General features: G+C 33.0%; 1 protein-coding gene and 1 non-coding gene across 7 annotated transcripts; one reads left to right on the plus strand and one right to left on the minus strand.

Annotated features, from left to right (window-relative positions):
- Positions 1-2,572: 2,572 nt before the first annotated feature.
- Positions 2,573-2,680, minus strand: LOC130958558 (small nucleolar RNA R71). The gene has a single exon (XR_009077671.1). It is a non-coding gene; the product is annotated as a small nucleolar RNA R71 (small nucleolar RNA).
- Positions 2,681-10,902: 8,222 nt separating this feature from the next.
- Positions 10,903-27,316, plus strand: LOC130958166 (BAG-associated GRAM protein 1-like). Of its 6 annotated transcripts, none has more exons than XM_057885118.1 (18): positions 10,903-11,628; positions 17,666-17,713; positions 17,802-17,899; positions 19,046-19,121; positions 19,457-19,588; positions 19,699-19,745; positions 19,896-20,001; positions 20,171-20,284; positions 20,550-20,579; positions 20,807-20,906; positions 21,294-21,370; positions 22,383-22,523; positions 23,014-23,118; positions 23,858-24,004; positions 24,198-24,251; positions 25,146-25,209; positions 25,771-25,832; positions 26,739-27,316. In XM_057885118.1, exons 1-18 carry the CDS (start codon positions 10,960-10,962, stop codon positions 27,051-27,053), a joined length of 2,385 nt encoding a protein of 794 aa, XP_057741101.1. In that variant the 5' UTR covers positions 10,903-10,959; the 3' UTR covers positions 27,054-27,316. The 6 variants fall into 6 exon arrangements, with proteins under 6 accessions (XP_057741101.1, XP_057741098.1, XP_057741099.1 ...); XM_057885115.1 differs by having other exon boundaries at positions 22,380-22,523; positions 26,739-27,315; XM_057885116.1 differs by having other exon boundaries at positions 19,460-19,588; positions 22,380-22,523; positions 26,739-27,314.
- Positions 27,317-27,725: the final 409 nt, after the last annotated feature.

The raw sequence follows: 27,725 nt of genomic DNA on the forward strand, positions 1-27,725 counted from the left end.
ATAAGTATCACTATCTTTATCTTCTATGTTATTTTCGTTCATCACCATATACATCTGAGTTTGCCTGACTAAGATTTACAAGATGACCATAGCTTGCTTCAATACTAACAATCTCCGTGGGATCGACCCTTACTCACGTAAGGTTTATTACTTGGACGACCCAGTGCACTTGCTGGTTAGTTGTGCGAAGTTGTGTAATGCCATGGTATTGAGCCGCCAAGTTCTTGGAGCCATTACCGGGGATTATTTGAGTTGTGAAAAAGTATTGTTCACAATTTCGCGCACCAAGTTTTTGGCGCCGTTGCCGGGGATTGTTCAAGTTTTGAGCAAGCTTTTGGTAACATCAGTGCCAAGATCCGGCAACAACATCAAGTTTTTGGTGTTATTGCCCGGGATTGTTTAGGCTGGACAACTGACGGTTCATCTTGTTGCTTAGATTAGGTATTATTTTTTTTTTCGAAATTCTTGAAGATGAATTCTAGAGTTTCATGATGATTTGTTGAAATCTGGCTGGCTGAGAAGCCATGTCTAATCTCATTGGACCGAGGTTTCAACTTATCACCACAAGAACTCGTTGATTTCTTATCAATCTTGCTTTTGGAGCAGTGATTTGCTAAGGCTTGGCTGGCCTCTGGCCATGTCTAGTGTTTTGGACCGAAGCTTTCTTTGAAAGCTTGGCTGGCTGTGAAGCCATGTCTAATTCCTGGACCGGAGTCTTAGACTAGCACTGCACTGATTCCTGGAATTCTCATTAAGAATTTTGATACCTTTTCCCATTTAATTTTCGAAAAACACAAAAAAAATTACAAAATCATAAAAAGACCAAAAATATTTGATGTTTCTTGCTTAAGTTTAGTGTCTCATCCTAAGTTTAGTGTCAAATGCATGTTTTTGTTATAATTTTCGAATCCATGCATATATTTCTTTGTTTTAATCTTTGAATTCTATTGACTTGAAGTATTTTGTGTGTCTCATATGCATTTTCATATTGTTAGTGTCAGTAGTACACAAACTGCTAAGTTTGGTGTCTTGCATGCATTGTTATTTGATTCTTGTCGCATTTTGATTATTAAAAATCCAAAAATATTTTTAATTTGTGTCTTTTCAAGTCAATAATACAAAGAATTGAAGATTCAGAACATACTGCAGAGGAATTATACAGAAAAAGCTGAGCATTCAAAAATGCCCAGTGAAGAAGGCAGACTGGCGTTTAAACGCCAGCCAGGGCACCTGGTTGGGCGTTTAACGCCCAAAGAGGTAGCATTTTGGGCGTTAAACGCCAGAATGTATACCATTCTGGGCGTTTAACGCCAGGATGGTGCTAGGGGGAAGATTTTGTTTTCAAATCAATTTTTTTTTTTAGTTTTTCAAAATCAAATCTTTTTCAAATCAAATCTTTTCAATCAAAAGTTTTCAAAATCAATTTCTTTCCTTTTTAAAAGATACTTACTAACAATTAATGATTTGATTGAACATCTCAAAATTGTTGCCTTTTCTGTTGAGAAAGGTTTTATGTTTGAATCATATCTTTTCTTGTTAGGCAAGTTATTAATTTTTTAAAATCAAATCTTTTTCAAATCGTTTTCAAATTACATCTTTTAAAATTGTTTTCAAACCATATCTTCTCAATCACATCTCTTTGACCATAACTTTTCAATCATATCTTCTTAACCACATCTTTTTCAAAATAGTTTTCAATCAAATCTTTTTGATGTCTAATTTCAAAATCTTTTTTTTTTTCGAAAATCACTTGATTTCTTTCCCACTTTTGTTTTCGAAAATCAATTAGTGTTCTTCAAAAATGTTTTCAAAATTTTATAATTAATTTTCGAAAATTATTCCCCCCTTCTTCTTCACATCCTTCTATTTATGGAGTATCACTCCTTCTTAATGCACAATTTGAACTATATCTGATCAAGTTCGAATTCTCCTTCTTCTTTCTTCTATTTTTCTTTTCCTCTGACACCTAAAGGAATCTCTATACTGTGACATAGAGGATTCCACATTTTCTTGTTCCCTTCTCTTTCTTATGAGCAGGAGCAAAGACAAAGGCATTCTTGTTGAGGCTGATCCTGAACCTGAAAGGACCTTGAAGAGAAAGCTAAGAGAAGCCAAAGCACAACTCTCTTTAGAGCACCTGACCGAATTCTTCAAGGAAGAAGAACAAATGGCAGCCGAAAACAACAACAATGCCAACAATGCAAGGAAGGTGCTTGGTGACTTTACTGCACCTACTCCTGATTTCTATGGGAGAAGCATCTCTATGCCTGCCATTGGAGCAAACAACTTTGAGCTTAAGCCTCAATTAGTTTCTCTAATGCAACAGAATTGCAAGTTTCATGGACTTCCAATGGAAGACCCTCATCAGTTTTTAGCTGAGTTCTTGCAAATCTGTGACACAGTCAAGACTAATGGGGTTAACCCTGAGGTCTATAGACTGATGCTATTCCCTTTTGCTGTAAGAGACAGAGCTAGAATATGGTTGGACTCTCAACCTAGAGAAAGCCTGGACTCTTGGGAAAAGCTAGTCAATGCCTTCTTGGCAAAGTTCTTTCCACCACAAAGATGGAGTAAGCTTAGAGTGGAAGTCCAAACCTTCAGACAGAAGGATGGAGAATCCCTCTATGAAGCTTGGGAAAGATACAAACAGTTAATCAGAAAATGTCCCTCTGACATGCTTTCTGAATGGAGCATCATAGGTATTTTCTATGATGGTCTCTCTGAACTATCCAAGATGTCTTTGGATAGCTCTGCTGGAGGATCTCTTCATCTGAAGAAGACGCCTACTGAAGCTCAAGAACTGATTGAAATGGTTGCAAATAACCAATTCATGTACACTTCTGAAAGGAATCCTGTGAACAATGGGACTAGTCAGAAGAAAGGAGTTCTTGAAATTGACACTCTGAATGCCATTTTGGCTCAGAATAAAATATTGACTCAACAAGTCAATCTGATTTCTCAAAGTCTGTCTGGAATGCAAAATGCACCAAACAGTACTAAGGATGCTTCATCTGAGGAAGAAGCTTATGATCCTGAGAACCCTTCAATGGAAGAGGTAAATTACCTGGGAGAACCCTATGGTAACACCTATAATTCTTCATGGAGAAATCACCCAAATCTCTCATGGAAGAATCAAGAGAGACCTCAACAAGATTTCAATAATAATAGTGGAAGAAACAGGTTTAACAATGGTAAATCTTTTCCATCATCTTCTCAGCAACAGACAGAGAGCTCTAAGCAGAATACCTCTGACTTAGCAACCATGGTCTCTGATCTAATCAAAACCACTCAAAGTTTCATGACTGAAACTAGATCCTCCATTAGGAATTTGGAAGGACAAGTGGGTCAGCTGAGCAAGAAAATTACTGAACTTCCCCCAAGCACTCTTCCAAGTAACACTGAAGAAAATCCAAAAGGAGAGTGCAAAGCCATAAATATGGCCGAATTCTGGGAGGAAGAAGAGGCAGTGAACGCCACTGAGGAAGGCCTCACTGGACGTCCACTGGCCTCCAATGAGTTCCCCAATGAGGAACCTCGGGAATCTGAGGCTCAAACTGAGACCATAGGGATTCCCTTGGACTTACTACTGCCTTTCATGAGCTCTGATGAGTATTCTTCCTCTGAAGAGGATGAGTATGTCACTGAAGAGCAAGTTGCTAAATACCTTGGAGCAATCATGAAGCTAAATGACAGGTTATTTGGAAATGAGACTTGGGAGGATGAACCCCCTTTGCTCACCAAAGAACTGGATAACTTGTATAGGCAGCAATTGCCTCAAAAGAGGCAGGATCCTGGGAAGTTTTCTATACCTTGTACCATAGGCACCATGACCTTCAAGAAGGCCTTGTGTGACTTGGGGTCAAGTGTAAACCTCATGCCCCTCTCTGTAATGGAGAAATTAGGGATCCTTGAGGTGCAAGCTGCAAAAATCTCACCAGAGATGGCAGACAACTCAAGAAAACAAGCCTATGGACTTGTAGAGGATATTCTAGTTAAGGTTGAAGACCATTACATTCCTACTGATTTCATAGTCCTAGAGACTGGGAAGTGCATGGATGAATCCATCATCCTTGGCAGACCCTTCCTAGCCACAGCAAAGGCTGTGATTGATGTTGATAGAGGAGAGTTGATCATTCAAGTGAATGAAGAATCCTTGGTGTTTAAGGCCCAAGGATATCCCTCTGTCATCATGGAGAAGAAGCATGAAGAGCTTCTCTCAAAACAGAGCCAAACAGAGCCCCCACAGTCAGACTCTAAGTTTGGTGTTGGGAGGCCACAATCAAACTCTAAGTTTGGTGTTGAACCCCCACATTCAAACTCTAAGTTTGGTGTTGAGAAGTTCCAACACGGTTCTGAGCATCTCTGAGGCTCCATGAGAGTCCTCTGTCAAGCTAATGACAGTAAAGAAGCGCTTATTGGGAGGCAACCCAATGTTTTATAGTTAACTATTTTCTTTTGTTATTTTATCTTTTTTGTAGGTTGATGATCATAAGAAGTCACAAAAACAATGAAAAAAGCAAAAACAGAATGAAAAACAGGAAGAGAAACAGCACACCCTGGAGGAAGATGCTGCTGGCGTTTAAACGCCAGTCAGCCTAGCTGTTGGGCGTTTAACGCCCAGTCTGGCACCCTTCTGGGCGTTTAACGCCAGAAAGGGGCACCAGACTGGCGTTAAACGCCAGTAAAGGGCAAAAACCTGGCGTTAAACGCCAGGAATGGGCACCAGCCCGGCGTTTAACGCCAGAAAAGGCTCAAAACGTGGATTTTGAGCAACATTTGGTGCAGGGATGACTTTTCCTTGACACCACAGGATCTGTGGACCCCACAGGACCCCACCATCACTCTCTCTCTTCTTCCCCCATTCACCAATCACCTCAATACCTCTTCCCCAAAAACCCTTCACCTATCAAATCCCATCTTTCTCTTCACCACTCACATCCATCCTTCATAAATCCCCACCAACCTCGCCCTTCAAATTCAAACCACTTTCCCTCCCAAACCCACCCTCAAATGGCCAAACCCTCATCCCCCTCTTTCCTATATAAACCCCTCTTTACCCCTTCATTTTCCCACTACCTAAACACCACTTCTCCCCCTCCTTGGCCGAATACACCACCATCTCCCTCTTCCTCATTTCCTCTTCTTCTACTCTCTTCTTTCTTCTTTTGCTCGAGGACGAGCAAACATTTTAAGTTTGGTGTGGTGAAAGCGTTGCTTTTTCGTTTTTCCATAACCATTTATGGCATCCAAGGCCGGAGAAACCTCTAGAAAGAGGAAAGGGAAGGCAAAGGCTTCCACCTCCGAGTCATGGGAGATGGATAGATTCCTCTCAAGGGTGCATCAAGACCACTTCTATGAAGTTGTGGCCTTGAAGAAGGTGATCCCCGAAGTCCCCTTTTCACTCAAAAAGGGTGAATATCCGGAGATCCACCATGAGATCCGAAGAAGAGGTTGGGAAGTACTTACCAACCCCATTCAACAAGTCGGAATCTTGATGGTTCAAGAGTTCTATGCCAATGCATGGATCACCAAGAACCATGACCAAAGTGTGAACCCGAATCCAAAGAATTATCTTACTATGGTTCGGGGGAAATACTTGGATTTTAGTCCGGAAGTGTGAGGGTGGCGTTCAACTTGCCTATGATGCAAGGAGATGAGCATCCTTACACTAGAAGGGTCAACTTTGATCAAAGGTTGGACCAAGTCCTCACAGTCATATGTGAAGAGGGCGCACAATGGAAGCAAGATTCAAGAGGAAAGCCGGTCCAATTGAGAAGGCATGACCTCAAACCCGTGGCTAGAGGATGGTTAGAGTTCATACAACGCTCAATCATTCCCACTAGCAACCGGTCCGAAGTTACCATAGACCGGGCTATGATGATCCATAGCATCATGATTGGAGAAGAAATAGAGGTTCATGAGGTTATAGCCCAAGAACTCTATAGGGTGGCGGACAAGACCTCTACCTTGGCAAGGTTAGCCTTTCCTCACCTCATTTGTCACCTCTGTTATTCAGTGGGAGTTGACATAGAGGGAGACATCACCATTGATGAGGACAAGCCCATCACTAAGAAAAGGATGGAGTACACAAGATCCCACTCATCATGAGATCCCTGAGATTCCTCAAGGGATGAATTTTCCTCCACAAGACTATTGGGGGCAACTAAACACCTCCCTAGGAGAGTTGAGTTCCAATATGGGACAACTAAGGGTGGAGCACCAAGAACACTCCATTCTCCTCCATGAAATTAGAGAAGAACAAAGAATCATGAGAGAGGAGCAACAAAGGCAAGGAAGAGACATTGAGGAGCTCAAGCACTCCATAGGACCTTCAAAAGCAAGGAAGAGCCGCCATCACTGAGGTGGACCCATTCCTTGATTTCCTTGTTCTTTATTCCTTTGTTTTTCGAATTTTGGTGCTTTATGTTATCCATGCTTGTGTCTTATGATCATTAGTGTCTTAGTGTCTATGCCTTAAAGTTATGAATGTCCTATGAATCCATCACCTTTCTTGAATAAAAATGTGCTTAATTGAAAAAGGAAGAATTGCATGAATTTTGAATTTTATAATAGTTTAATTATTTTGATGTGGTGGCAATATTTTTGTTCTCTGAATGTATGCTTAAACAGTGCATATGTATCTTGAATTTGTGGTTCATGAATGTTGGCTCTTGAAAGAATGATGAAAAAGGAGACATGTTATTGAGGATCTGAAAAATCAATAAAATGATTCTTGAAGCAAGAAAAAGCATTGCTATTCAAAAAAAAAAAAAAGAGAAAAAAAAAGAAAATGAAAAAAATAATAATAAGAGTTGTGATCCAAGGCAAATAAGAGTGTGCTTAAGAACCCTGGACACCTCTAATTGGGGACTTTAGCAAAGCTAAGTCACAATCTGAAAAGGTTCACCCAATTATGTGTCTGTGGCATGTATGTATCCGGTGGTAATACTGGAAAGACAGAGTGCTTTGGGCCACAGCCAAGACTCAATAAATAGCTATGTTCAAGAATCATCATACTTTACTAGGAGAATCATTAACACTATCTGGATTCTAAGTTCCTAAAGAAGCCAACCATTCTGAATTTCAAGGGATAGATTGAGATGCCAAAACTGTTCAGAGGCAAAAAGTTAAAAGCCCCGCTCATCTAATTAATACTGATCTTCACAGATGTTTTTGGAATTCATTGCATATTCTCTTCCTTTTATCTTATTTGATTTTCAGTTGCTTGGGGACAAGCAACAATTTAAGTTTGGTGTTGTGATGAGCGGATGATTTGTATACTTTTTGGCATTGTTTTTAGTATGTTTTTGATATGATCTAGTTAGTTTTTAGTATATTTTTATTAGTTTTTAGTTAAAATTCACTTTTCTGGACTTTACTATGAGTTTGTGTGTTTTTCTGTGATTTCAGGTATTTTCTGGCTGAAATTGAGGGACCTGAGCAAAAATCTGATCCAGAGACTCAAAAGGACTGCAGATGCTGTTGGATTCTGACCTCCCTGCACTCGAAGTGGATTTTCTGGAGCTACAGAAGCCCAATTGGCGCGCTCTCAACGGCGTTGGAAAGTAGACATCCTGGGCTTTCCAGCAATATATAATAGTCTATACTTTGCCCAAGATTTGATGGCCCAAACCGGCGTTCAAAGTCACCTCAAGAAATTCCAGTGTTAAACGCCGGAACTGGCACCTAATTGGGAGTTAAACGCCCAAACTGGCACTAAAGCTGGCGTTTAACTCCAAGGAGAGTCTCTACACGAAATTTCTTCATTGCTCAGCCCAAGCACACACCAAGTGGGCCCGGAAGTGGATTTTTATGTCATTTACTCATCTATGTACTAGTTTTCTATAAGTAGGACCTTTTACTATTGTATTAGGAATATCTTGGTAGCTATCTTTGAGTTTTATGCTATCTTAGATCATTGGGAGGCTGGCCATTCGGCCATGCCTAGACCTTATGCTTATGTATTTTCAACGGTGGAGTTTCTACACACCATAGATTAAGGTGTGGAGCTCTGCTGTACCTCGAGTATTAATGCAATTACTATTGTTCTTCCATTCAATTCCGCTTGTTCTTTATCCAAGATATCACTTGTTCTTCAACATGATGAAGGTGATGATTGACGCCCATCACCATTCTCACCCATGAACAAGGTGACTGACAACCATTCTTGTTCTACAAGCATCTGAGGCTTAGTGAATATCTCTTGGATTCCTGATTGCACGATGCATGGTTGATCGCCTGACAACCGAGTGCTCGCCTGACAAACGAGCCAACCATTTCGTGAGATCAGAGTCTTCGTGGTATAGGCAAGAACTGATGGCAGCATTCAAGAGAATCCGGAAGGTCTAACCTTGTCTGTGGTATTCTGAGTAGGATTCAATGATTGAATGACTGTGACGTGCTTCAAACCTGTAACCTACTGGGCGTTAGTGACAGACGCAAAGAGTTATTCTATTCCGGTAGGGGAGGGAACCAAACCGGTGATTGGCAGCACTGTGACAGAGTGTGTGCATTAGCTTTCACTGCGCGGATGGGAGGTAGCTGCTGACAACAGTGAAACCTTACACGAGCTTGCCATGGAAAGGAGTAAGAAAGGATTGGATGAAGACAGTGGGAAAGCAGAGAGACGGAAGGGAAGGCATCTTCATACACTTGTCTGAAGCTCTTACACCAATGATATACATAAGTATCACTATCTTTATCTTCTATGTTATTTTCGTTCATCACCATATACATCTGAGTTTGCCTGACTAAGATTTACAAGATGACCATAGCTTGCTTCAATACTAACAATCTCCGTGGGATCGACCCTTACTCACATAAGGTTTATTACTTGGACGACCCAGTGCACTTGCTGGTTAGTTGTGCGAAGTTGTGTAATGCCATGGTATTGAGCCGCCAAGTTCTTGGAGCCATTACCGGGGATTATTTGAGTTGTGAAAAAGTATTGTTCACAATTTCGCGCACCAGTAACCGACCTTGGGGGGAGGCTATCGAACCACTTCATCGCTGCTTTCGACAGGGTGGTCGGGAAAGATTTGCAGCGAGTCGCATCAAAAGCATCAGCCAGATACATCCGACTTTTGAAATTGCTTAAATGATGCTTCGGGTCTGTGGTTCCGTCATAGAGGTTCATATCAGGGCTTTTGAAGTTTCTTGGAACTTTTGCCCTCATTATGTCCTCACTGAACGGGTCCTCTCCTCCCAGGGGCGACTCTTCTCGGTCGCCACGGGAGTTCCGACTTCTAAGGGAAGATTCGAGCTTCAAGAGTTTTTCTTCCAACTCCTTTCGTCGCTCTATCTCTTCCCTGAGATTTCGCTCTGCCTCTCGTTGTCGTTCTAATTCCTGTTCCAGTTGTTCCAAACGACCTTGGTGACCATGGACCGACCCCATTAGCTCGATTGCATGGGGTGACCCTTCCTTTCCTAATTCTCGTCCTTCCGAGGAGTTTACCTTTGGGTTTTTAAGCCCAGAGGTGCCTTCTCTGTGCTGGTCGTTGGTTCCTTGGTGAAGGGTCAGGTCCGCGTCATTGTTTCCGGTATCTAGATTTTCTTGTTCGGAATCAGACGATGTATGACCATCCTCTGGTGAGTTGTCCGCCACTACTGGTTGATCTCTTGGTCCCCGGCAACGGCGCCAATGTTACGATGGGTAACCGGAGATTAATGAGCTGGATTTGTTAGGTTGGCCCAATCGTCTGAGGAAGGAAGCCTTCGAATGGGTTCGCACCTTTGGGGCCTCCGTCCGACTTGTGAGCGTGAGTGAACGGGGGGTGGTATCTGTAAAGACACTCCGATACCTAAGTCAACAAGGGTGTGAGCAGGTCTAGAGAGTATTAGGACTTAGAGATACTTGAGGGGTGTCAGTGTATTTATAGTGGTGAAGCAATAACTACCGTTGGAGTAGTTCCACCTTTTAAGGTGGATAACCGTCCCTTTATCTTAGGGAAGTTGCGATATGGCTCCTGGAAGTGGGTTGAGAGAATTTAGGGGCAGTTATTATCTGTCAGCTAATCCTCGTTTCCGACTTCCTTAGAGCAAGTCATGGTGAGAGCCGACTTTTTAGGAAAAGGTCGGCGTACTGTGAGGCTCAACTCTCTGAATTGGACCTGTCATTTGAATCTGGGCTTTAAGATTTAGTTAGGATATGAACAAGGGTGTTTGATTTTTCGTCGCTTTTTATAAACCTTTAATTACTAGTTAATTTTCAGAAAGCTTATTAGCATTCACCTATCTTTCTACGATAGGTCTTTCTTTAAGTTTGGAAGGGCAAAAAAAATTATTATTAGCATATAGACTCATACTAGCAATATGGCATCCTTCAATTTAATTTATGTGACAATTAGACCCTTAAGGCTGCACTTTTTTATAGGAACGAGAGATGAAAAACAGCGAAATAGAAATATAAAATTATATTTGACAAATGAAATATAAATATAGAAATACTAGTAAAATGATATATTATTTTTATTAAATTTTTATAATTATAATTTTTATTATTATTTTTTTTAAAATCATCTTAAAATCTTCGTATAGAAAAAGTGAGAACAAATTAAACTTTTATAATATGTTCTTTCTTATATATAATTTATTACTAAACAAAATATAAAAATATTAATTTTTACATCTTTATTTTTTACACTTTATTCTTAATGTCTTATTTTATTTTGTTCTCATAACCAAACACAACTTTATATATCACAAGAATAATTAACAAATGACTGTCAAACTTTATTGGGTTAATGTTCAATTTGGCTATAAAAAATACCGAGTTAAATTATCTTTCATTTTTTTATTTTTTTAGTATTTTTTATAGTTATTAGAACCGAAGCAACATCCCGGTCGATTATTGAACAAAAATAATCAAATTTGCTAGAAAACTTTCTGATAAAAAAAAAAAGGCTATGGGAAGACTCACAAGTAAAAGGTCGTCCACTACTAATATCCAAAATATTCCATATGCACCTTTACGCAAAGAAAAAAGAATACCAACCTTTTGAAAAACAAAGAATCGACCAAAGAAGTTGTGCATTTCTTGGGATCTGGAAAATCATGGCAGCAGCTCTAATAGGCGGAGCTGCCGTGGGAGCAGTGTTCGGAGAACTGCTGAAGGCGGTTTTGGAAATGAAGGAGAAGACCATCATGTTCAAGCCAACCTTGTCCTACCTCCAAACCACCTTAGAATCATTAAAACCTCTCATGAAAGAGATAGAACAACACAACAACAAACTCTGTCGTCCAAAGGCAGAACTAGAATCTCTGATTCGAGACATGGAAGACGGCACAAAGCTTGTTTACAAGTGTTCAAAGATACACAAGTTGAATTTGCCTGCAAAGATCTATTGCCAGAAGCAATTGGAAGAACTAGAACGTTGTCTCAGCAGGTTCTTTAGCATTGATATGCAAGCCCAGATTTTAAGAGATTTGAAAGAGACGTTGATCGAGGTTCGTAGAATAAAGAATGCTATTAAAAACCTGCCCCTTACAACACCAACGGATTCATCTTCAGATCTCTTGGATATAAATTCTGCTGAGGAAATTGTTGAGTTGGGGATTTGTGAGTCAATTTTAACTGAATATACTAGTAGGACTATTTCTGCTGACCAAATCTTAGAAGAAGATAGCCAAGTAAGTTTCTCCACTCTTCTCACTTCTCTACTGCTTCAGCTCACAGCTTTTTTTTTTTTTTGGCCACTGGCATAAAAATGTCTCGAATTTTTGGTAGAATAGTAAATTCATTTTCAATTTCTGAAAAAGAATTAGAGTGTGTTTTGATTTGTATTTTTATTTTTAGTGTTTTTTGTTTTTAAAATTTTATAAAAAAAAAATAAAATAAAATATTTTGTTTTACAAAATTCAAAAAATTTACTAAAAATAAAAATACAAACCAACTCCAACTTTATGTTTTCATTTCTATCTTTCTTTCTCCGACTAGAGAGTAAATGATCGCCTCTTATCTTTCATGCATTATTGTATAATATCTTTGTTCTCTTCATTTTTAATTAATCCAATACATATATAGATAGAATTTGAATAAGAAAAAGCCTAGGGTTAGTAACCTTATTAAATTCTGGTTAGTAATTAGTAAAAAAAAAAATGAATAATCTCATACTATTGAATAAAATTTTATACCATTAAAAATATCATTGATAATAATTTGATGATTACAAATCACAAAAATTACTGGTCTTCTAACACTCCTCTTTGAATAAAAATAAGTTTTTGCAACACGCATTAAATATATTGTTCTAGTATTAGCTAATAGCCATGATCAAAGATGGATTTAAGAATCTAAGTGTGGAGGAGTTAAAAAATTAAAATTTTATATAATTAAATATAAAAATATAATATATTTGATAATAGATATAATTGTAATTAATTTTTAATTAAAAATTTAATAAATATTTGTCAAATAAAAAAATTATTTCCTTTTTTTTAATTTTTTATAGTTTCAATCTAATAAAATATAAAATTATCTATTTTTAAATATTTTATTAATTAATTTATTTTGTAAAGTATTTATGTAATGGTGAGTTATATTTTTATGTTTTATATCATTATTAAAAATATAACACAAAATAATATAAATTGATTGCACTAATAATTTTATTATATGAATTTAAAATATATTAAAGTATTTTTATATAATAAAAGGAGTAAAAATAAAAAATTAATAAAAAAATCACTAAATAAAATTAGAAAAAGAATAATATTATTATAAATAATATTAAAATATTTTTTATATGATTATAGATGTTAAAATTAATTTTAAAAAAGAAAAATATAAAAAAAATTCTAAATCAAATAAAAAATACAAATAATATAAATACATATAGAGAAATTTGACTCTTAATACATAAAGAATATCAATTCTTTTTATTATCATTACACTATTAAATTTTACTCTACATAATGCATTCATTATAATACTATATGAGTTTAAAATTTTTTGGGGGACAAGGCCGCTACTTGCCCCCACCTTGAATCCGTTCATGTGATTATGATGCATAGACACTGATACAGACACAGAATAAGACACGACATAGGACACGGGACACGGGACACGTAGACATACGAATTTGAAATTCTTATAAGATATGGAAAAACAACATATATATCAAATATAAAGTATTTTTAGATAAATTGTAATGATACTTTGGTATTTTATTGATATTAAAATATAAATTATTTTTTTAATTATTTTTAATATCTTTTTTTAATTATATAAAGTATTTAAAATATTTTTTGCAAAGTATCATTTTGTCCTCAATGTTTGGAATAAGTCTCAAAGTTGTCCTTAATATTTAAAGAGTAGTGCTAGGGAGCCAATGGCCTAAACGTACAATGTGTACAATAGGCTAAATCTTTGGTTTATGAATAAAATGAACATCACCTATACTATCCAGAATAACCATCCGAATACCAGGGATAACCATCCGGATACCAGGGATAATAAACATCACATGTTATAAAAAGCTAATTTTGGGTTCACCAAAGTTCAAACTCTTGACCTTCCGGATCTGGAACTCTAATACCATGTCCTGAAACCACTCATCCCAAAAGCGTAACCTGATAGAACAATGTAACATTAATAATCATATCTCTAATACTTTTTAAACCTTCATTGTACACATTGTACGCTTAGGTCATTGGCTCCCTATACTTTCTCATATTTAAATCGTCTTATTTAAATTCATAACGTTTCAAAATTTTGTCAATGTTGTCTTGTCTTTAGGGATCTGTTAACAAGAATGACGGTGAGACAAAATTGAAACGATTTTAAAACGTTAGAAACTTAAATAGGACAAAAACCTTGGAAACAAAAACTATACTACATTACTCATAGAAGAATTATCAAATCAAATAAAATGAAAGTAAATTTTCACGGAATAAATTGCATTAAGAATTCAAAATTTTTACTCATCATAGAATACTTCTAGAATGACTAATAGATAAATTTTTGGAAAAAGAAAAAAAAACAAGTATGATACATATATAATAAATATAAATGACTTTTTTGTCTTTATTGTGTAGAACTTCTTTAATGTTTAATTTAAATAAACTTTATTTTTAACTTAGAAATAAATTTTAATTTTGTCTTTTAATAATATTAATTTTTTATGATACGTAGTTATCTAATTATTTTAATTTTAATCACACCTAAATAAATTATAACTTAATCACATTACTTTTATTCTATTTTTTTAAATTTTACTCTTAAAAGACTTTTACTCATCATAAAATATTTATAGAATGATTAGTATCTAAATTTGTAGAAAAGAAAAAAAAAACATGATACGTATACAATAAAGTATAAATTATACCTTTTGTCTCTAGTGTATTGAAAGTCATTCTTTAATGTTAAATTTAATTAAATTTTATTTTTAATTTTAAAATAAATTTTAATTTTATTCTTCTATAATATCAATTTTTTTATCGTAGATAATTATTCAATTATTTTTTTAATTGCATCTAAATAAATTACTCTTAATCATATTACTTTTATTATACATAAATTTATTTTTTAATTTTACTCTTAATCACATTATTTTTGTTCTAAGTAAATTTATTTTTGATTAAGATCAAAATTAAAAAATAAATTAAATAATTATCTATCATAAAAAATTGAAATTATTGAAAAAAAATTAAAATTTATTAAAAAAATTTAATTAAATTAAACATTAAAGAAGTTTGGTATATTAAAGACAAAAATATATCATTTGTACTTTATTGTATGTGTACATGCTCTTTTTATCTTTCTTAAAAGTTTATATACTAGTCATTCTATAAATATGAGTAAAAATCTTGAATTCGTAATGCAATTTATTCCATTAAAATTCATTATGTAATTTTTCTAAGAATAATAATGTATCGTTTTTGTCCCCAACGTTTTTGTCCTATTTAAGTACCTAACGTTATTCAAAATCGTCTCAATTTTGTCCAATCGTCAATTCTATTAACAGATTACTAACGGCAAGACAACATTGAGACTATTTAGAAATATTAGGCACTTAAATAGGACGATTTAAACGTTATAGACAACTTTAAGACTTATTCGAAATATTGGGGACAAAAATGATATTTTACTCTTGTTTTAATAATTAATAATATATACTATTTCTAAATTTATTTCAAGAATACATGTTAAAAGAATAAGGCTTGATACACTGATATGTGATGGAATTTAGATATGTCCAATCATGTTAGTTGGAGAAGAATTTATTATTTCTTTTTACTAAAACATGGATGGATACAAAAAACACTTGTGTCAAACGAATGTTGATGAGTGTTATATCTAAAATATATCAGATATATGAACATGACAAATAAAAAAATATTCGTACTTTATACTATATAATTATTTTCTCAAATTTTATAGTATATGAGAACAGAAATGACACAATAATTAATTATTTAGAATTAATTCAACTTTATATCCAAATAAAAGAACATGTGTTAAAAACATGTACAATTAGATTTATTATGCCATAATATATAAGAAAAATGATTTACCCTCTAATTTCAAAAAAGTATTGGATAGTAGAAAATTTATGAGTAATGGCATATATGTAATTGATAGTAGAAAAAAATTGAGATATAAAAATTAGATTCCCATTTTGATGGTTCGAGAATATTTAGACTATTAATTAATTTTAACAATAAAATATATTTTTAAAATCTTTTAATAATTATTAAATAATAATTTCTTAATTTTATTTATTAAGTATCTTTTTTATATTATTTAATTTTAAAATTTATCTTGTATTTTATAAATTATTATTTTATTATTCATTATTTATCTTATTTTTATAACTCTAACATTAACAATTTGATATTCTATTAGTATCTCTTCAATCTCTTTTTTCATTTTATTTTGAGTTTAAAATTCTAATTTTATTTTTTTCAATTTTAAGATTAATAATTTCATAATTTATCATCATTAATCTCTTTTTAATTGTCCAATTCTATAATTGTAATTGTTTATGATTCACTTTGATTATTGATTTATTGCAACGATTCTATCATCATTTATCAATTGCTAGGTATGTGTTCTTCGTAGTAGAAGAATCGCAATTTACAGAAAAATAATTGATTTTTCCATTTAAGTAATTGATTATTAGTTAGTGAATGAAAATCATTTTCCTTCTACATCAATCGACGAGCAAAAGTCCAGTTTTTTTTCTAGTCAATCGATTTTATTACATATCAAATTGAATTGTTGAGAGATCCAATTAATTGGTTGAAGAAAACAATTGATTAGATATCTTTAGAATCTATTTTTTCTTTATACAAACAATAACTAACTGATAGAAAGATTTTTCTAATCGATTATATTCATAACAAACACATTTTTTCGATTGTTTACACTATCAAACATACAATTTATGATATAAATTCTTCCCAAATAATTCATATTGTTTCAATAACAGTTCAATTCAAAAGAATGATAAATATTGAATCTTAATTTTGTAATATAATACTTGAGTTTAAGAAATCAAATTAGTTGAAGTTGTTCCTACGTCAAACTCATGATGGTATTTATAAAACATATCAAATTAGAATTAAAGTTACCATTGATGGATGTTCTATTTTTTAACCGTTTCAAATTGTTAATGATACAATTATAAAGATAAAATAGATGATAAATAATAAAATAATATTTTATAAAATAAAAAATAAATTTTAAAATTAAATAATATATGAAAGATTAATTAATAAATAAAATTAAAAGAGCTATTTAACAATTATTTAAAAATTTAAAAAATATATTTTATTATTAAGACTATTTAATAATTTAAATGTTTATGAAATATCTAATTATTTGTCCAAAAAGTCAAAATAAAGGTTAAAAAAAAGAATTTGGTTAAAATTTGAACAAAAGCTCTTATTTATGCATATTTGTTCTTAAACTAAATCGAATCTAGTAGTATATTTAAAGACGAGTAAATATTATTTGATTCATGATTGATATAGGTTGAAAATTTTTAGAATTCTTTAACCTTAAGACTTAAATCATTAAAAAAAATTGAGAGCACCAAAGCATACCTAAAATATGTATTACCTATCATTAAATTAGAAAATTAATTTTTTTTTTAACAATAGTACGCATAACCACACTAACCAACCCTGAACAATCTCATGTTGGTTCGTTTTCCTTTACAAAAAAAAAAAAAAGAAGAGAGAGCAATATAACATAAAATTTAAATTAAAAAATATTATTTATACACTAAAATCAATTATTTAAATTGATCATGATATATATATATAAATATATATATTTATAATTTAATTTATTTTTAATACATATTTTATATTTTAATATATATTTTAACATGGTTGTTTTATGTATGGGCCATCCTTCCTCCCCCGGTCTCTTCTTCCATTCATTCTTCTCTTCTTTCCGACAAATATAACATCTATAAGACACTACAAGTTTACAACAGAACAAGAAATCAAATAACAAAGATAGAACAGCCACCATTATCTTCCTCTACCACAGTTCCTACAATCCTACCCTTTGCAGTTATGTCACTTTTGTAATTGCTTGCTCCCCTTTGCAGCAAATCTGACTTGTCAAGAACGAAAAGCGGTTGTATTGTTTTGAAGTTGATTAGCTTAGCAAATTTTAACATGTTAACTTGCAGTTTTGCACCCTTTTTTGTAGATTCAGGTAGAAGGGGATTTTGAAGCAAATTCGGTCTACTTCATCAATGTATTTGGTTCTGCCTTCGCTAGTTTAAAACTCAAAATGGATTAAAAGCTTATGCTTGTTTGACTTTTTGTATTGATTCTCTTTGCAGTTAGAACTATTGGCTGCTAAAAATCTCGTTGGAGTTAACTTTAATGGAACATCTGATCCGTATGCAATCATCACATGTGGCAATGAAGGGCAATTCAGGTGCAGTGATCTTTTCTTGTTATCCTTTACGTTCAGGATTAACCCTTTTTTACAGAAGGAACAATATTTTGTGTTGCTTCAAACTAGGTGCAACATATGTTCAGATAGTTTAGCACTCATGTTGTATGTACATGTTTCCCCATCTAAACTTTTTTGTGTGTGCACTTAGGCTCTTCTTGGTTGACGTATAGGATGAGATATAAACACAAATATTAAAGATAGACATAAAATATTTGTATTTATGTTTTATGTTTGTTAAAAATAATGAATAAGACACACAAATATTTGAAAAAAATTAAATTACCCTTTATTTTAATTACAAATTTTATTACTATCACTGCACACTCATCATTTCAAACACTGTATATCATCACTATTAAATTTTTATTTTTTTCAATATTTTTTATTTCTTCTAATATCATCTCATATTAGTATTCAAATATTAAATATACAGTTTTTCTTAAAAAAAAAACAAAAAATCAAAGTCTATAGTTTATCAAAGATTAATCAAAATTCAAATAAATAAAAAATTAAATGTATAAGTTATGTCCTTCTATATTCTTTAAAAATCTGTCTCACAAAATCAATCAGCAACGTATATCACCGTATTCATGTCTAAAACCTTAATATAGCTGTGTCGTATCTATATCCATTGTAGATACGACGCGCATATAGTTTAAAGTATTTATATCGATATATTCTTTTACTGGTTAATAGTAATTGTACATAAATTTTAGCAATAATAAATAGTTTTAATTCTTTTTAATATTATTTTTCATTACAATTAATTATTCAGTATTTCTAATTATTATTCATATATTTTATTATATCACATGACGTATGCATATATCTTATATACTTTTATAAAAACACCAGATATATACTTTTATAAAAACACCATATGGTCGTATCGTGTTTGTGTTCGTGTCGTATCTATGCTTCGTAGGTGTGCACCCACTTTACTTAAGGATTTATCTTAAGATTAATTGAGGAATGTACTCCTTAACCCTTTGACAAGGATGACACACAAATCAAGAATGTGGTCTAGTCTGTTAGATGTGTTACATATTGACAAGATTTCTTTTTCATCACAGCAGAAGTAGCTATATTGGGGCCTCTAAGTTAATCATCTTTGTTCTGATGCAGTTCCATGGTCTCTGGTTCAAGAAATCCTATGTGGGGCGAGGAGTTCAATTTTTATGCTCGTGAACTTCCTGTTCAGGTTGCTGGTTTAACCTATTAGTTCCATTAAGTATTGAATTTCATTGTTGTAGAACTTATCTTTTATGTTCTTGTTTAGTATCTCATCCTCCTATTCAGCGTGTTGTTTTGAAACTAAAATTGATACACTTTTGCTTATTTAAGAGGAAAATATTTTGTTAAGTCGTCAATTATATATTGTCTGGAACTGAGTTGTACATTTCCATTAATAAATTATTTGTGTTTGTTCATTCTTCTTAAAAGAAAGGGCCAAAATATAAGTTGAGAAGGATGCTTCCATAAATTTATCAATGCATATTATTTTTCCGAAACTGACTTCTTTCCTTTCTGGTTTAGCAGATGAATGTCACAATATATGATTGGGAGAAAATTAGAAAAAGTGTTGTTCTTGGTTCAGTGATTGTTCCCGTTGAAAGTGAAGGTCAAACTGGTGCATTGTGGTACCTTTTGGATGGCCCATCAGGGCAGGTAATACCTACTTCAAGAGAAATTTCATAACTTAATACCTTTTTTTTCCTAACTATGTTTGTAGTAAGCTTTTACCTTTCAAATTCCATTATGGATCTTCTAATTTTCAGGTTTGTCTTCATATAGAAACAAGAAAACTATCTGCAAATTCTTTCAGGTGGGTTTTCTTTTGTTTTTTTTAAACAAAAATTTATAACATGTATATTATCATGGTTCTAAATACTTTAGAAGTGTTATTATCATCATATATTGGTCTATTTCTTATATTATTAACTAACTTGAGCGATTGAAAAAATTATTTTGGCAGAGCCAATACACAGAGAAGGATGATGCCTTTGGAAAAACCAGGCCCCATTGTTGTTGATCAGAAGCCAGGGCCTCTTCAAATAATATTTGATCTTCTTCCAAACGAGGTTAAAACTGAAATGAAATTTGTCAGTTTTTTGTTATTTTTATTAAGGATTACAAGTTAGAAGTCTTTTCTAAGGTCATACATCCTTAGACACAAACATGCATGTGTGTATATCTTCTTTTTTTGATTTTACAATGTGTTTCCAATAACAAGTGAGGTTTCTATTTCAGGTTATTGATCATAGTTATTCTTGTGCACTTGTGGGATCATTATTGTATCATGGTCGTATGTATGTTTCTGCATGGCACATTTGCTTCCATTCCAAAGTGTTAAAGGAATTAAAGGTGAAACTATCCTTCTCTCTTTCCAGTGTTGGGTGCACATTTTATCATTTAGAGTAGCTTTTTTCTAAGTTTTATTTTAGGTGGAAACTCAAGTATGCAGTTAACTTTATGAGAAGTTGATAGCTGAAAATCGTTAAATGATTTGATAGATTTGACTAAATTATCATCTAATAACTCTCAACTATTAACTTCACATGAAGTTAACTGCACCCTGAGTTTCAGCTTTTATTTTATATATTTATTTATTTTGAGGGAATCTGCACAGGTGGTTATTCCATTTGAAGATATTGACGAGGTACAATTTCTGTCGCAATGCTTTGCCATGTCGTATTTCAAGACTCACATGCAGTTGTCTTCATGTGATGTTAATAGTCTAGAACTGTTAGATAATAATTTAGTTAAACTTATTAAATCATCTAATAATTCTCAAATATCAACTTCACATGACGACAACTATATGCGAGTTTCTAACTCCTTTTCCATTATACCTTACATCTGTTGTACTTTCCATCTTTTCTTAAGATTCAAAGGATTCAACATGCGTTTATAAATCCTGGTATAGAAATTATTCTCCGCAAGGGTTCCGGTGGACATGGTGTTCCTCCCTTACGAAGTCTAGATGGTTAGTAATTTGCTTTAAATACTATTTCATTGTTAAGTTTATACTGTGATCCTTGTCCAGAATTTCATTAATAGATTAATGCGTCAACTTGGTTTCTTTATTATATTGATGCGACTATACATGTTATCTATGTATCACAATGGAATTTAGTGCAAGAATGCTATATACTATATTGTTCACGGGCTTTGTTGCTTTCATACAGAATAGCATCTTGATATATTGCTGGCTGTTTTTATATCGAAGTCTAAAAGATGATACTTTATCTTGTATCTTAATTCGATTAGATAAACCCTAAACCCTAAACATTATTACCATCATTTGTCACAAATTATTGGCTACATTAGATGTAGATGATTTGGTTAATCCTCATTTTCTTGATCATTTCAGGTAGACTGAGGTATAAGTTTACATTATTTTGGAACAGGAATGATGCATTTAAAAATCTACAACATGCAGCAAAGAAGGTAACATCTCTTGGTTAGTTAATAAGGTTTCTCTATCTCAGTTACATAATTGCAGTTGTAGATATTAGGTGTAGTTCCCCCCCCCCCCCAAAATTTTACTTGTTTGAACGCTACAAGAGATTTTTAAACTGATAATAATACACTTGCACCATGTAATTTGTGAATATACACTATGAAACTGATAGATCATGCTCTGATGCACTTTTGTCCAATTATTCTGCCCCATCCTTGAATTGATTTGTTTAATAAATTTCAGTTCCTTTGATAAAGGATAAGTACTTACCGCTTCTGTTAGCCCCTCTTAGTGATATTAGTTATTATCACTCTTCCATTTGACTGATAGCTAATAATATTAAGCTGAGCTTGAATTGAGTAGATCTTCTTTTGAATTATGATGGAATCAGACGTTCATCAACTTGTGACACCTTAATGGATTTATTTGGATATACAATCTCGAGTAATGCTAGGGAACTAACTTTTTTCAGCCAACATCAGCTAACTCTTTTAAAATTATTGTTAGTTTTGAATTCTGGGCCCTAAATCATAATACTTAATCATAAATTCTAAATTATGAACCTAAACTCTAAAAGTTGGTTTCCTATACTTTCTTCTTATTCTCATATCACCATAACATGATGTGCTTGTGACAATCTTAAGAAGTATTTAGTTAATATTATTTATTTTTCCCCTACTTTTCTGTTGTCTTTTTTGACATGAAAGAATGAACACCTTCAATTTGTAACTAAAGCACCATGTACTATGGCTTACCTTTCTTCTTTTATTTATGATTTTGTATTTTATCATTGTGAGAGGACATTGATTGCAGTTATTCACAAAAAACAAGCAAAAATAAATATTACAAAAGATACTGTTACAAGGATTCTGAAGGATAAATAATATAGTAGGCTGATCCTCGTTCTTTTTATTCTTGCTATCTTATATGAATTTTTGCTCAACATTTTAGGATAACTTCGAGATTGTTCCAATTTATTATTTTTTTTTGGTATAGAAGAATATAGAATCTGAGCTGCAAGCACATAGCAGTTCTATTGCAGCACATAAGATACTGGATAAAGCTACTGAAGAAAGCATGCCAGAAACAAGAAAACTTAAACCTTTTATCAAAGAAGAGGTTTTAGTTGGTATATACAATGTATGCATTGTTTTCTCCTTTTATCTTAATGAAATGAATTAAGTGATTAACTATCATTTTAGTTAGGAGATAATGCTCATTTCATTTGATGAGTCAATTTGGTCCATAACTTTTTAAATTGTCCAATTAAGTTCTTCATTTTAAAAAGTTAAATGCTACTCATAATAGTTACTTGAACTAAACACTACTTAATTGTAGTAAATATGGTATTTGAAATTGGTTCATATGACTTAATTGGTATTTACTAATTTTGATTTACTTAAGTCCTATGAACTATTTTCAGACACCATATTGACTACAATTCAAAGGTGTTGACATCAATTAACCATTACAATACCGGGATAGCACTCACCTGTTCACATTAACATTTCAAATAACAAATATGATGACAAAAGTTTGGTCAGGACCAACATAGTCATATTTTTTAAAGGGACTTAGTTAATCATTTTAAAAAAGTTAGAAACTATAATAACTAGTGGCTCTTCTCCAGGATGTTTTTCCCTCCACAGCTGAGCATTTTTTAAACTTATTACTAAATGATGGTTCACAATTTACTAGCAATTACCATGAAGTACGAAAGGATAATAATCTTGAGGTAAGTTTTCCTAAACCGTTGCTGTACTTCTTGAATCTTGTTCTTTACTTCTTGTTAAAAGTTGTCAACTGATTAAATAGTTAGAATGAGTTGCATTTGAGTTGGTTGGTGGCTTTTACAATGGCTAGAGAATTTTTCCCCTTCTTTTGTGTAACGTATTTGTTTCTTTAGGTTTTCTCTACGTCAGCACCTGATTTATAATCACTTATCCTTCCCCTTTTTTGTGAGATTTTAGAGCTTAACGCGTAAACTAGCATTGGTCCATTTGTGGCTTATGCTGAAATTTGATTTGTTGGGGTTAACAAGAATTGAAATCTAGACCTTTTGGTCATAGAATTCTAAAGGCACATATCTAAGAGTGTGTTAACTTTATATATGTAGCTGTGAAATTTGACTTCAACAGAAGTTTGTAACTTGAGTCAGTGTAATTTTCCATTGAGTAAGTATTTGTTTCTCTTAAAACATTAAATGTATTCTGTTAATTTAGAAAAGGTTGTATATGTCATTATTTATTTGCATAACACTCTGCTGGTCTAAGTTAAAATTTGATTGCTTTTTCTCAATGCAAAATTTAGTGCTCTAAGGGCTTAGATGCTTGGTGGTTTATAATTTTTGTGCTGTGGCCATAATTAAATCTTTATGCTGTGAATTATCCATTTGTTGCACCGATTAAAAAAAACTAATCAAATGGTATCAAATATTAAAGTTCTTGCTAACTGTGTGCTTATATTGCATTCAGATAGGACAATGGCATTACGGAGATGAATTTGATGGTCAACTTCGAGAAATAACCTTTAGGTCCCTCTGTAACAACCCTATGTGCCCTCCGGACACGGCCGTGACAGAGTGGCAACATGTTGTTCTATCACCAGACAAGAAAAAATTGGTAAGGTGGTTGTTTGTATTTACTTTTGATTATATATCCAGGAAGAATTTGATGATTCAGAATGCTGGTACCTAGTAGCTTTAACTAACTTCACCATCGCAACTATTATCCTACTCTTTTTCTATTGTCCCCTTTTCTTATCTTATCTTCTTTGGTTTTGTAATATATAATGGGATATTGTAATGTCATGAAGGTGTTTGGGATTGTACATCAGGCTCATGATGTTCCATTTGGGTCTTTCTTTGAGGTATGGAATACTTTGGCATCTTACCTTGATGCTTAGCTATTTTTCCTACCCTTTTCTTTTCCTTTTTAAATATTAATTATTCATGAAATCAAACTTTGGATCAATCCATCTCTATGGCTGCATATGTTTAGAAGTACAGGACACTGAAACACAAAATCTTATTTGGTAGATGAGACATGGACATAGACATTGTATCCCAAGTCATTGGATTAGTGTATTTTATGTCCATCTTATCAGGAAGAACATAAAAACACTGAGAAAAAAGATAACTTATATCTATTTTTTTCCTTTTATTTTTACTATCAATTTCTTATATTTACAATTTTTACTATTCTATTTTTCTTTCTAATTTTGCATGAAAGAAAAAATAAGGTAAATTAAATTTTTTATTATTTGTTCTATCTTGTATTTAGTTTATTACCAAACAAAGTATAAAAACACTAACTTTATGTCTTCTTCTTATTCTGTTCTCAAAACTAAATGCAATCATATATGATTTAGTATTTATTAGAGTCACACTCGATATGTCTATTGAAGTCCATATGTGTGGTAAGTCAGGAAAACGGAAAGTCACTATGTGAGAAAGGGTTTAAATTCTAGTAAAGGGTGGCAATATATTACAGGAGCATATTGTCGCTGAAGTGATTATCTTGTTTAGAGTTCAGCTACCAAAATCATTTTGTATATTTTGCATTTTAAATATTAATGTAGATAAACCATTATCCATTTATCCTTGATAGGTCTTTGTGATTTTCCCCTCCGAAAATCATAGATAGCTAAACTTATGAAAATAGAAAGCATATTAACAATTATTCTATTCCACAACATATTTATTTGTTTTTTTATTTTTGAGATAATATCATAATAGATAACATTAAGTTCTTGGTCAAATAGGTACACTGTAAATATAGTTTGGTGACAACGGATAAAAGTTCATGTACCCTCCACATAGAAGCGGGTAAGTTCCGGCTGAAACTTGTGATGTTTTTCCTGCTTCTCCCTTTAAGCTTGTGTATAATATTGACAATAGAAAAGAGAATTGGGAGCGTTCCATGAAGGTGGTGGTAGCTGTAGATGGGTTGGAGGTGGTGGTGAAGAGTATTGAGATTAGGGATGAGATAAAGTTAGACTTTGAAAATGGTTAGATTAGGTTAAAGTGGTAAATTGATAAATTTTTATAGTTTTTTCTAGGGTTCGAGTAGTTTTGTCTATAGGAACCTATCATTTATGTTACAAATTAGTTTTAATTCTTTCATAGTTATATTTGTCAATATAATAATCTTTCATGATCAGTTTTAGTATTTTAGGGTAATATCTTCTTGATCTACTATTGGGAGGGGAGGGGAGGGGATTGCATTCTAAATCTTTTAATTGATGACACTAGCAAGCAAGATAGAATTAAGGATTTGAGGGACCAAAATGATAGCTGTGGTTTTTTCTTTCTTTTTTTTTCTTTTTTTTTTCTCCTTAACTTTTATGTTCAGGACTAATGATAAACAAGTTGTTAAATCGTTTGCAGGTGCGTATTTTAAGAAATGGTGTGTGATGCAATCAAAAATAAAATCGATGGCACACAACGAGGTTGGTAGATTGTTGATTCAGTAGTTCTTTGGCTTTTTTCCCTCTAAATGTCACTCTTCTAGTCTTCTTAAAATTTATTTTTTGTGTGCTAACTGAGAAGTGCCTAAAATAGATAAAACATTAATTTGGCCTGCGTCTTTCTCAAGAGAGGTGCTGAAGGAAAAGGTGACTTCTGGAGATGAATGCGAAGCGCAAAAGCACCTCCCCCAGCACCTACCTTAAACCGAGTTCACCTCCTTTTCCTCCTCACTTCCTCATTCTGGGTCTGTGACATTTGGAGCATATCACGCATGATTCGATAATCTTTTAATTTCAAGACCAAGAAAATAGTTGGCATTGCCTAAATCTTGTAAGGCAAAAAGGGATTTTAACTGAGAAATCAAAGAGTTATCACCTATAAATAGTAGATGTAGAGGAAAATCTGGTAAAAGTGAAGGATCTGAGACTGAAGAAAAGTGGAATATAGCTCATTGTACCAAGATTTAGGGACTTTCTTTAAGCCATGAAGAGCTTTATTGAATTTGCAGACCAAAAATGAGTTAGAGGAGGGCTCTTTTGTTAGAAAAGAACAAGCATGAGGCTCTTGATACCATGTAGAATTGTAGAGAAAATAATAGAGCACAAAATTTATGCAAGAACTAATTGGCAAGACAAGTTTAATGAATGAAAAAACGAATTTGCTAAGCGAAGTGCATTATTACGTATGTACAAGAGAAAGAGAGATCATCCATATATACTAGTGTTACTTAACAACTATACTAACTTGATGAGAAAGTAATTGAATCTGTTGTTATAAGAGAATCATTTTTTACATGATTGACTTGGTTTTGTGTACTAGTTTCTACATCCTTCCTTTAAATCTTTAGTATTAACAGTTGATAATGAAATTGTGGCTTATCAATGTAGTACAAGCAAGCAGTTGCGGTGATGTTGGATGTTGCTCGTTCTTACATAGATCTGCATAATACTAGAGATTATGAGATTGACAAGGCCTTTTCGTCTAAAGTGGTTGCTCGTTCTTGCATAAAGCTGCATACTACTAGAGATTATGATACTGACAAGGCTGTTTCGACTAAAGTGATGGAAGAGGAATGCTTTGTTCCTCAAGAAGGAAGAAGATCTGTACTTAGTATGGTGGTCTCTGCCCTTTACTTTATCTTTAATCCCTTTCTCTCTTATATTTTCAAAATCAAAGGTGACAAGGTGCGAGAGAGGGAGTAAGAAAATGCTTCCTTCACCTAAACTCTAAGATTTATGACAACATCAACTAGGATTTGATTCATTTGTGTATAATATTGTAAGTTTGTTACTTCTCTTGTGTTCATCATTCTTATAATATGCAGATGATATGTGGGTAGTATAGGTTAGTGTAGTAGTGCTTCTTTCTTTTTTTCGTTCAGAAACTCTTGCAGGCCGGTATTTTTTTTTCATCAATTTCTATTAGTATTTGGCCAGCAAAAATGTCAAACTATTTTCGACAAATAAATTGTATTAATTCATGTATGTAAAATATAAGTATAAATTTGGATAAATATAGGTACAAATTATTACGTTTCATTTGTGCAAATATTTGTAAATATAGGTGTAAATTTTTGAGTTTCAAATACTAACTCAAAATAATAATATTTTAAATGATTAATTTTACACAAATATAAAGTTTTTTTATTCAAATAAACAAACAAAATGATTATTTTTTAAACTAGGCAAAAGGAAGAAGTGAGACAAAAATACGCTTGGCCATTTCAAGGTCAGTACACACGAAATGGATTTACACCCTAACTCATGGGCAACACACACAAAATGAAAGAACCGGGCAAAAAAAGTGGAGTGCGGCGTGGGAAAAACAAGAAGTGAAGCCAACTCAAGCCTTGCAACCACGAGAAGACGAGTAAT

Source organism: Arachis stenosperma, chromosome 10, assembly GCF_014773155.1.
Source record: "Arachis stenosperma cultivar V10309 chromosome 10, arast.V10309.gnm1.PFL2, whole genome shotgun sequence".
NCBI classification, from domain to species: Eukaryota; Viridiplantae; Streptophyta; class Magnoliopsida; order Fabales; family Fabaceae; genus Arachis; species Arachis stenosperma.

Bases quoted from the DNA above. Each gene is read 5' to 3' on its own strand.
- LOC130958166 (XM_057885115.1), top strand. From the start codon at position 10,960: ATGCACCTTTACGCAAAGAAAAAAGAATACCAACCTTTTGAAAAACAA. The intron at 19,589-19,698 runs GTAATACCTACT...TCTAATTTTCAG, and splicing joins TGGATGGCCCATCAGGGCAG to GTTTGTCTTCATATAGAAAC. The intron at 24,252-25,145 runs GTATGGAATACT...TTGGTCAAATAG, and splicing joins CATTTGGGTCTTTCTTTGAG to GTACACTGTAAATATAGTTT.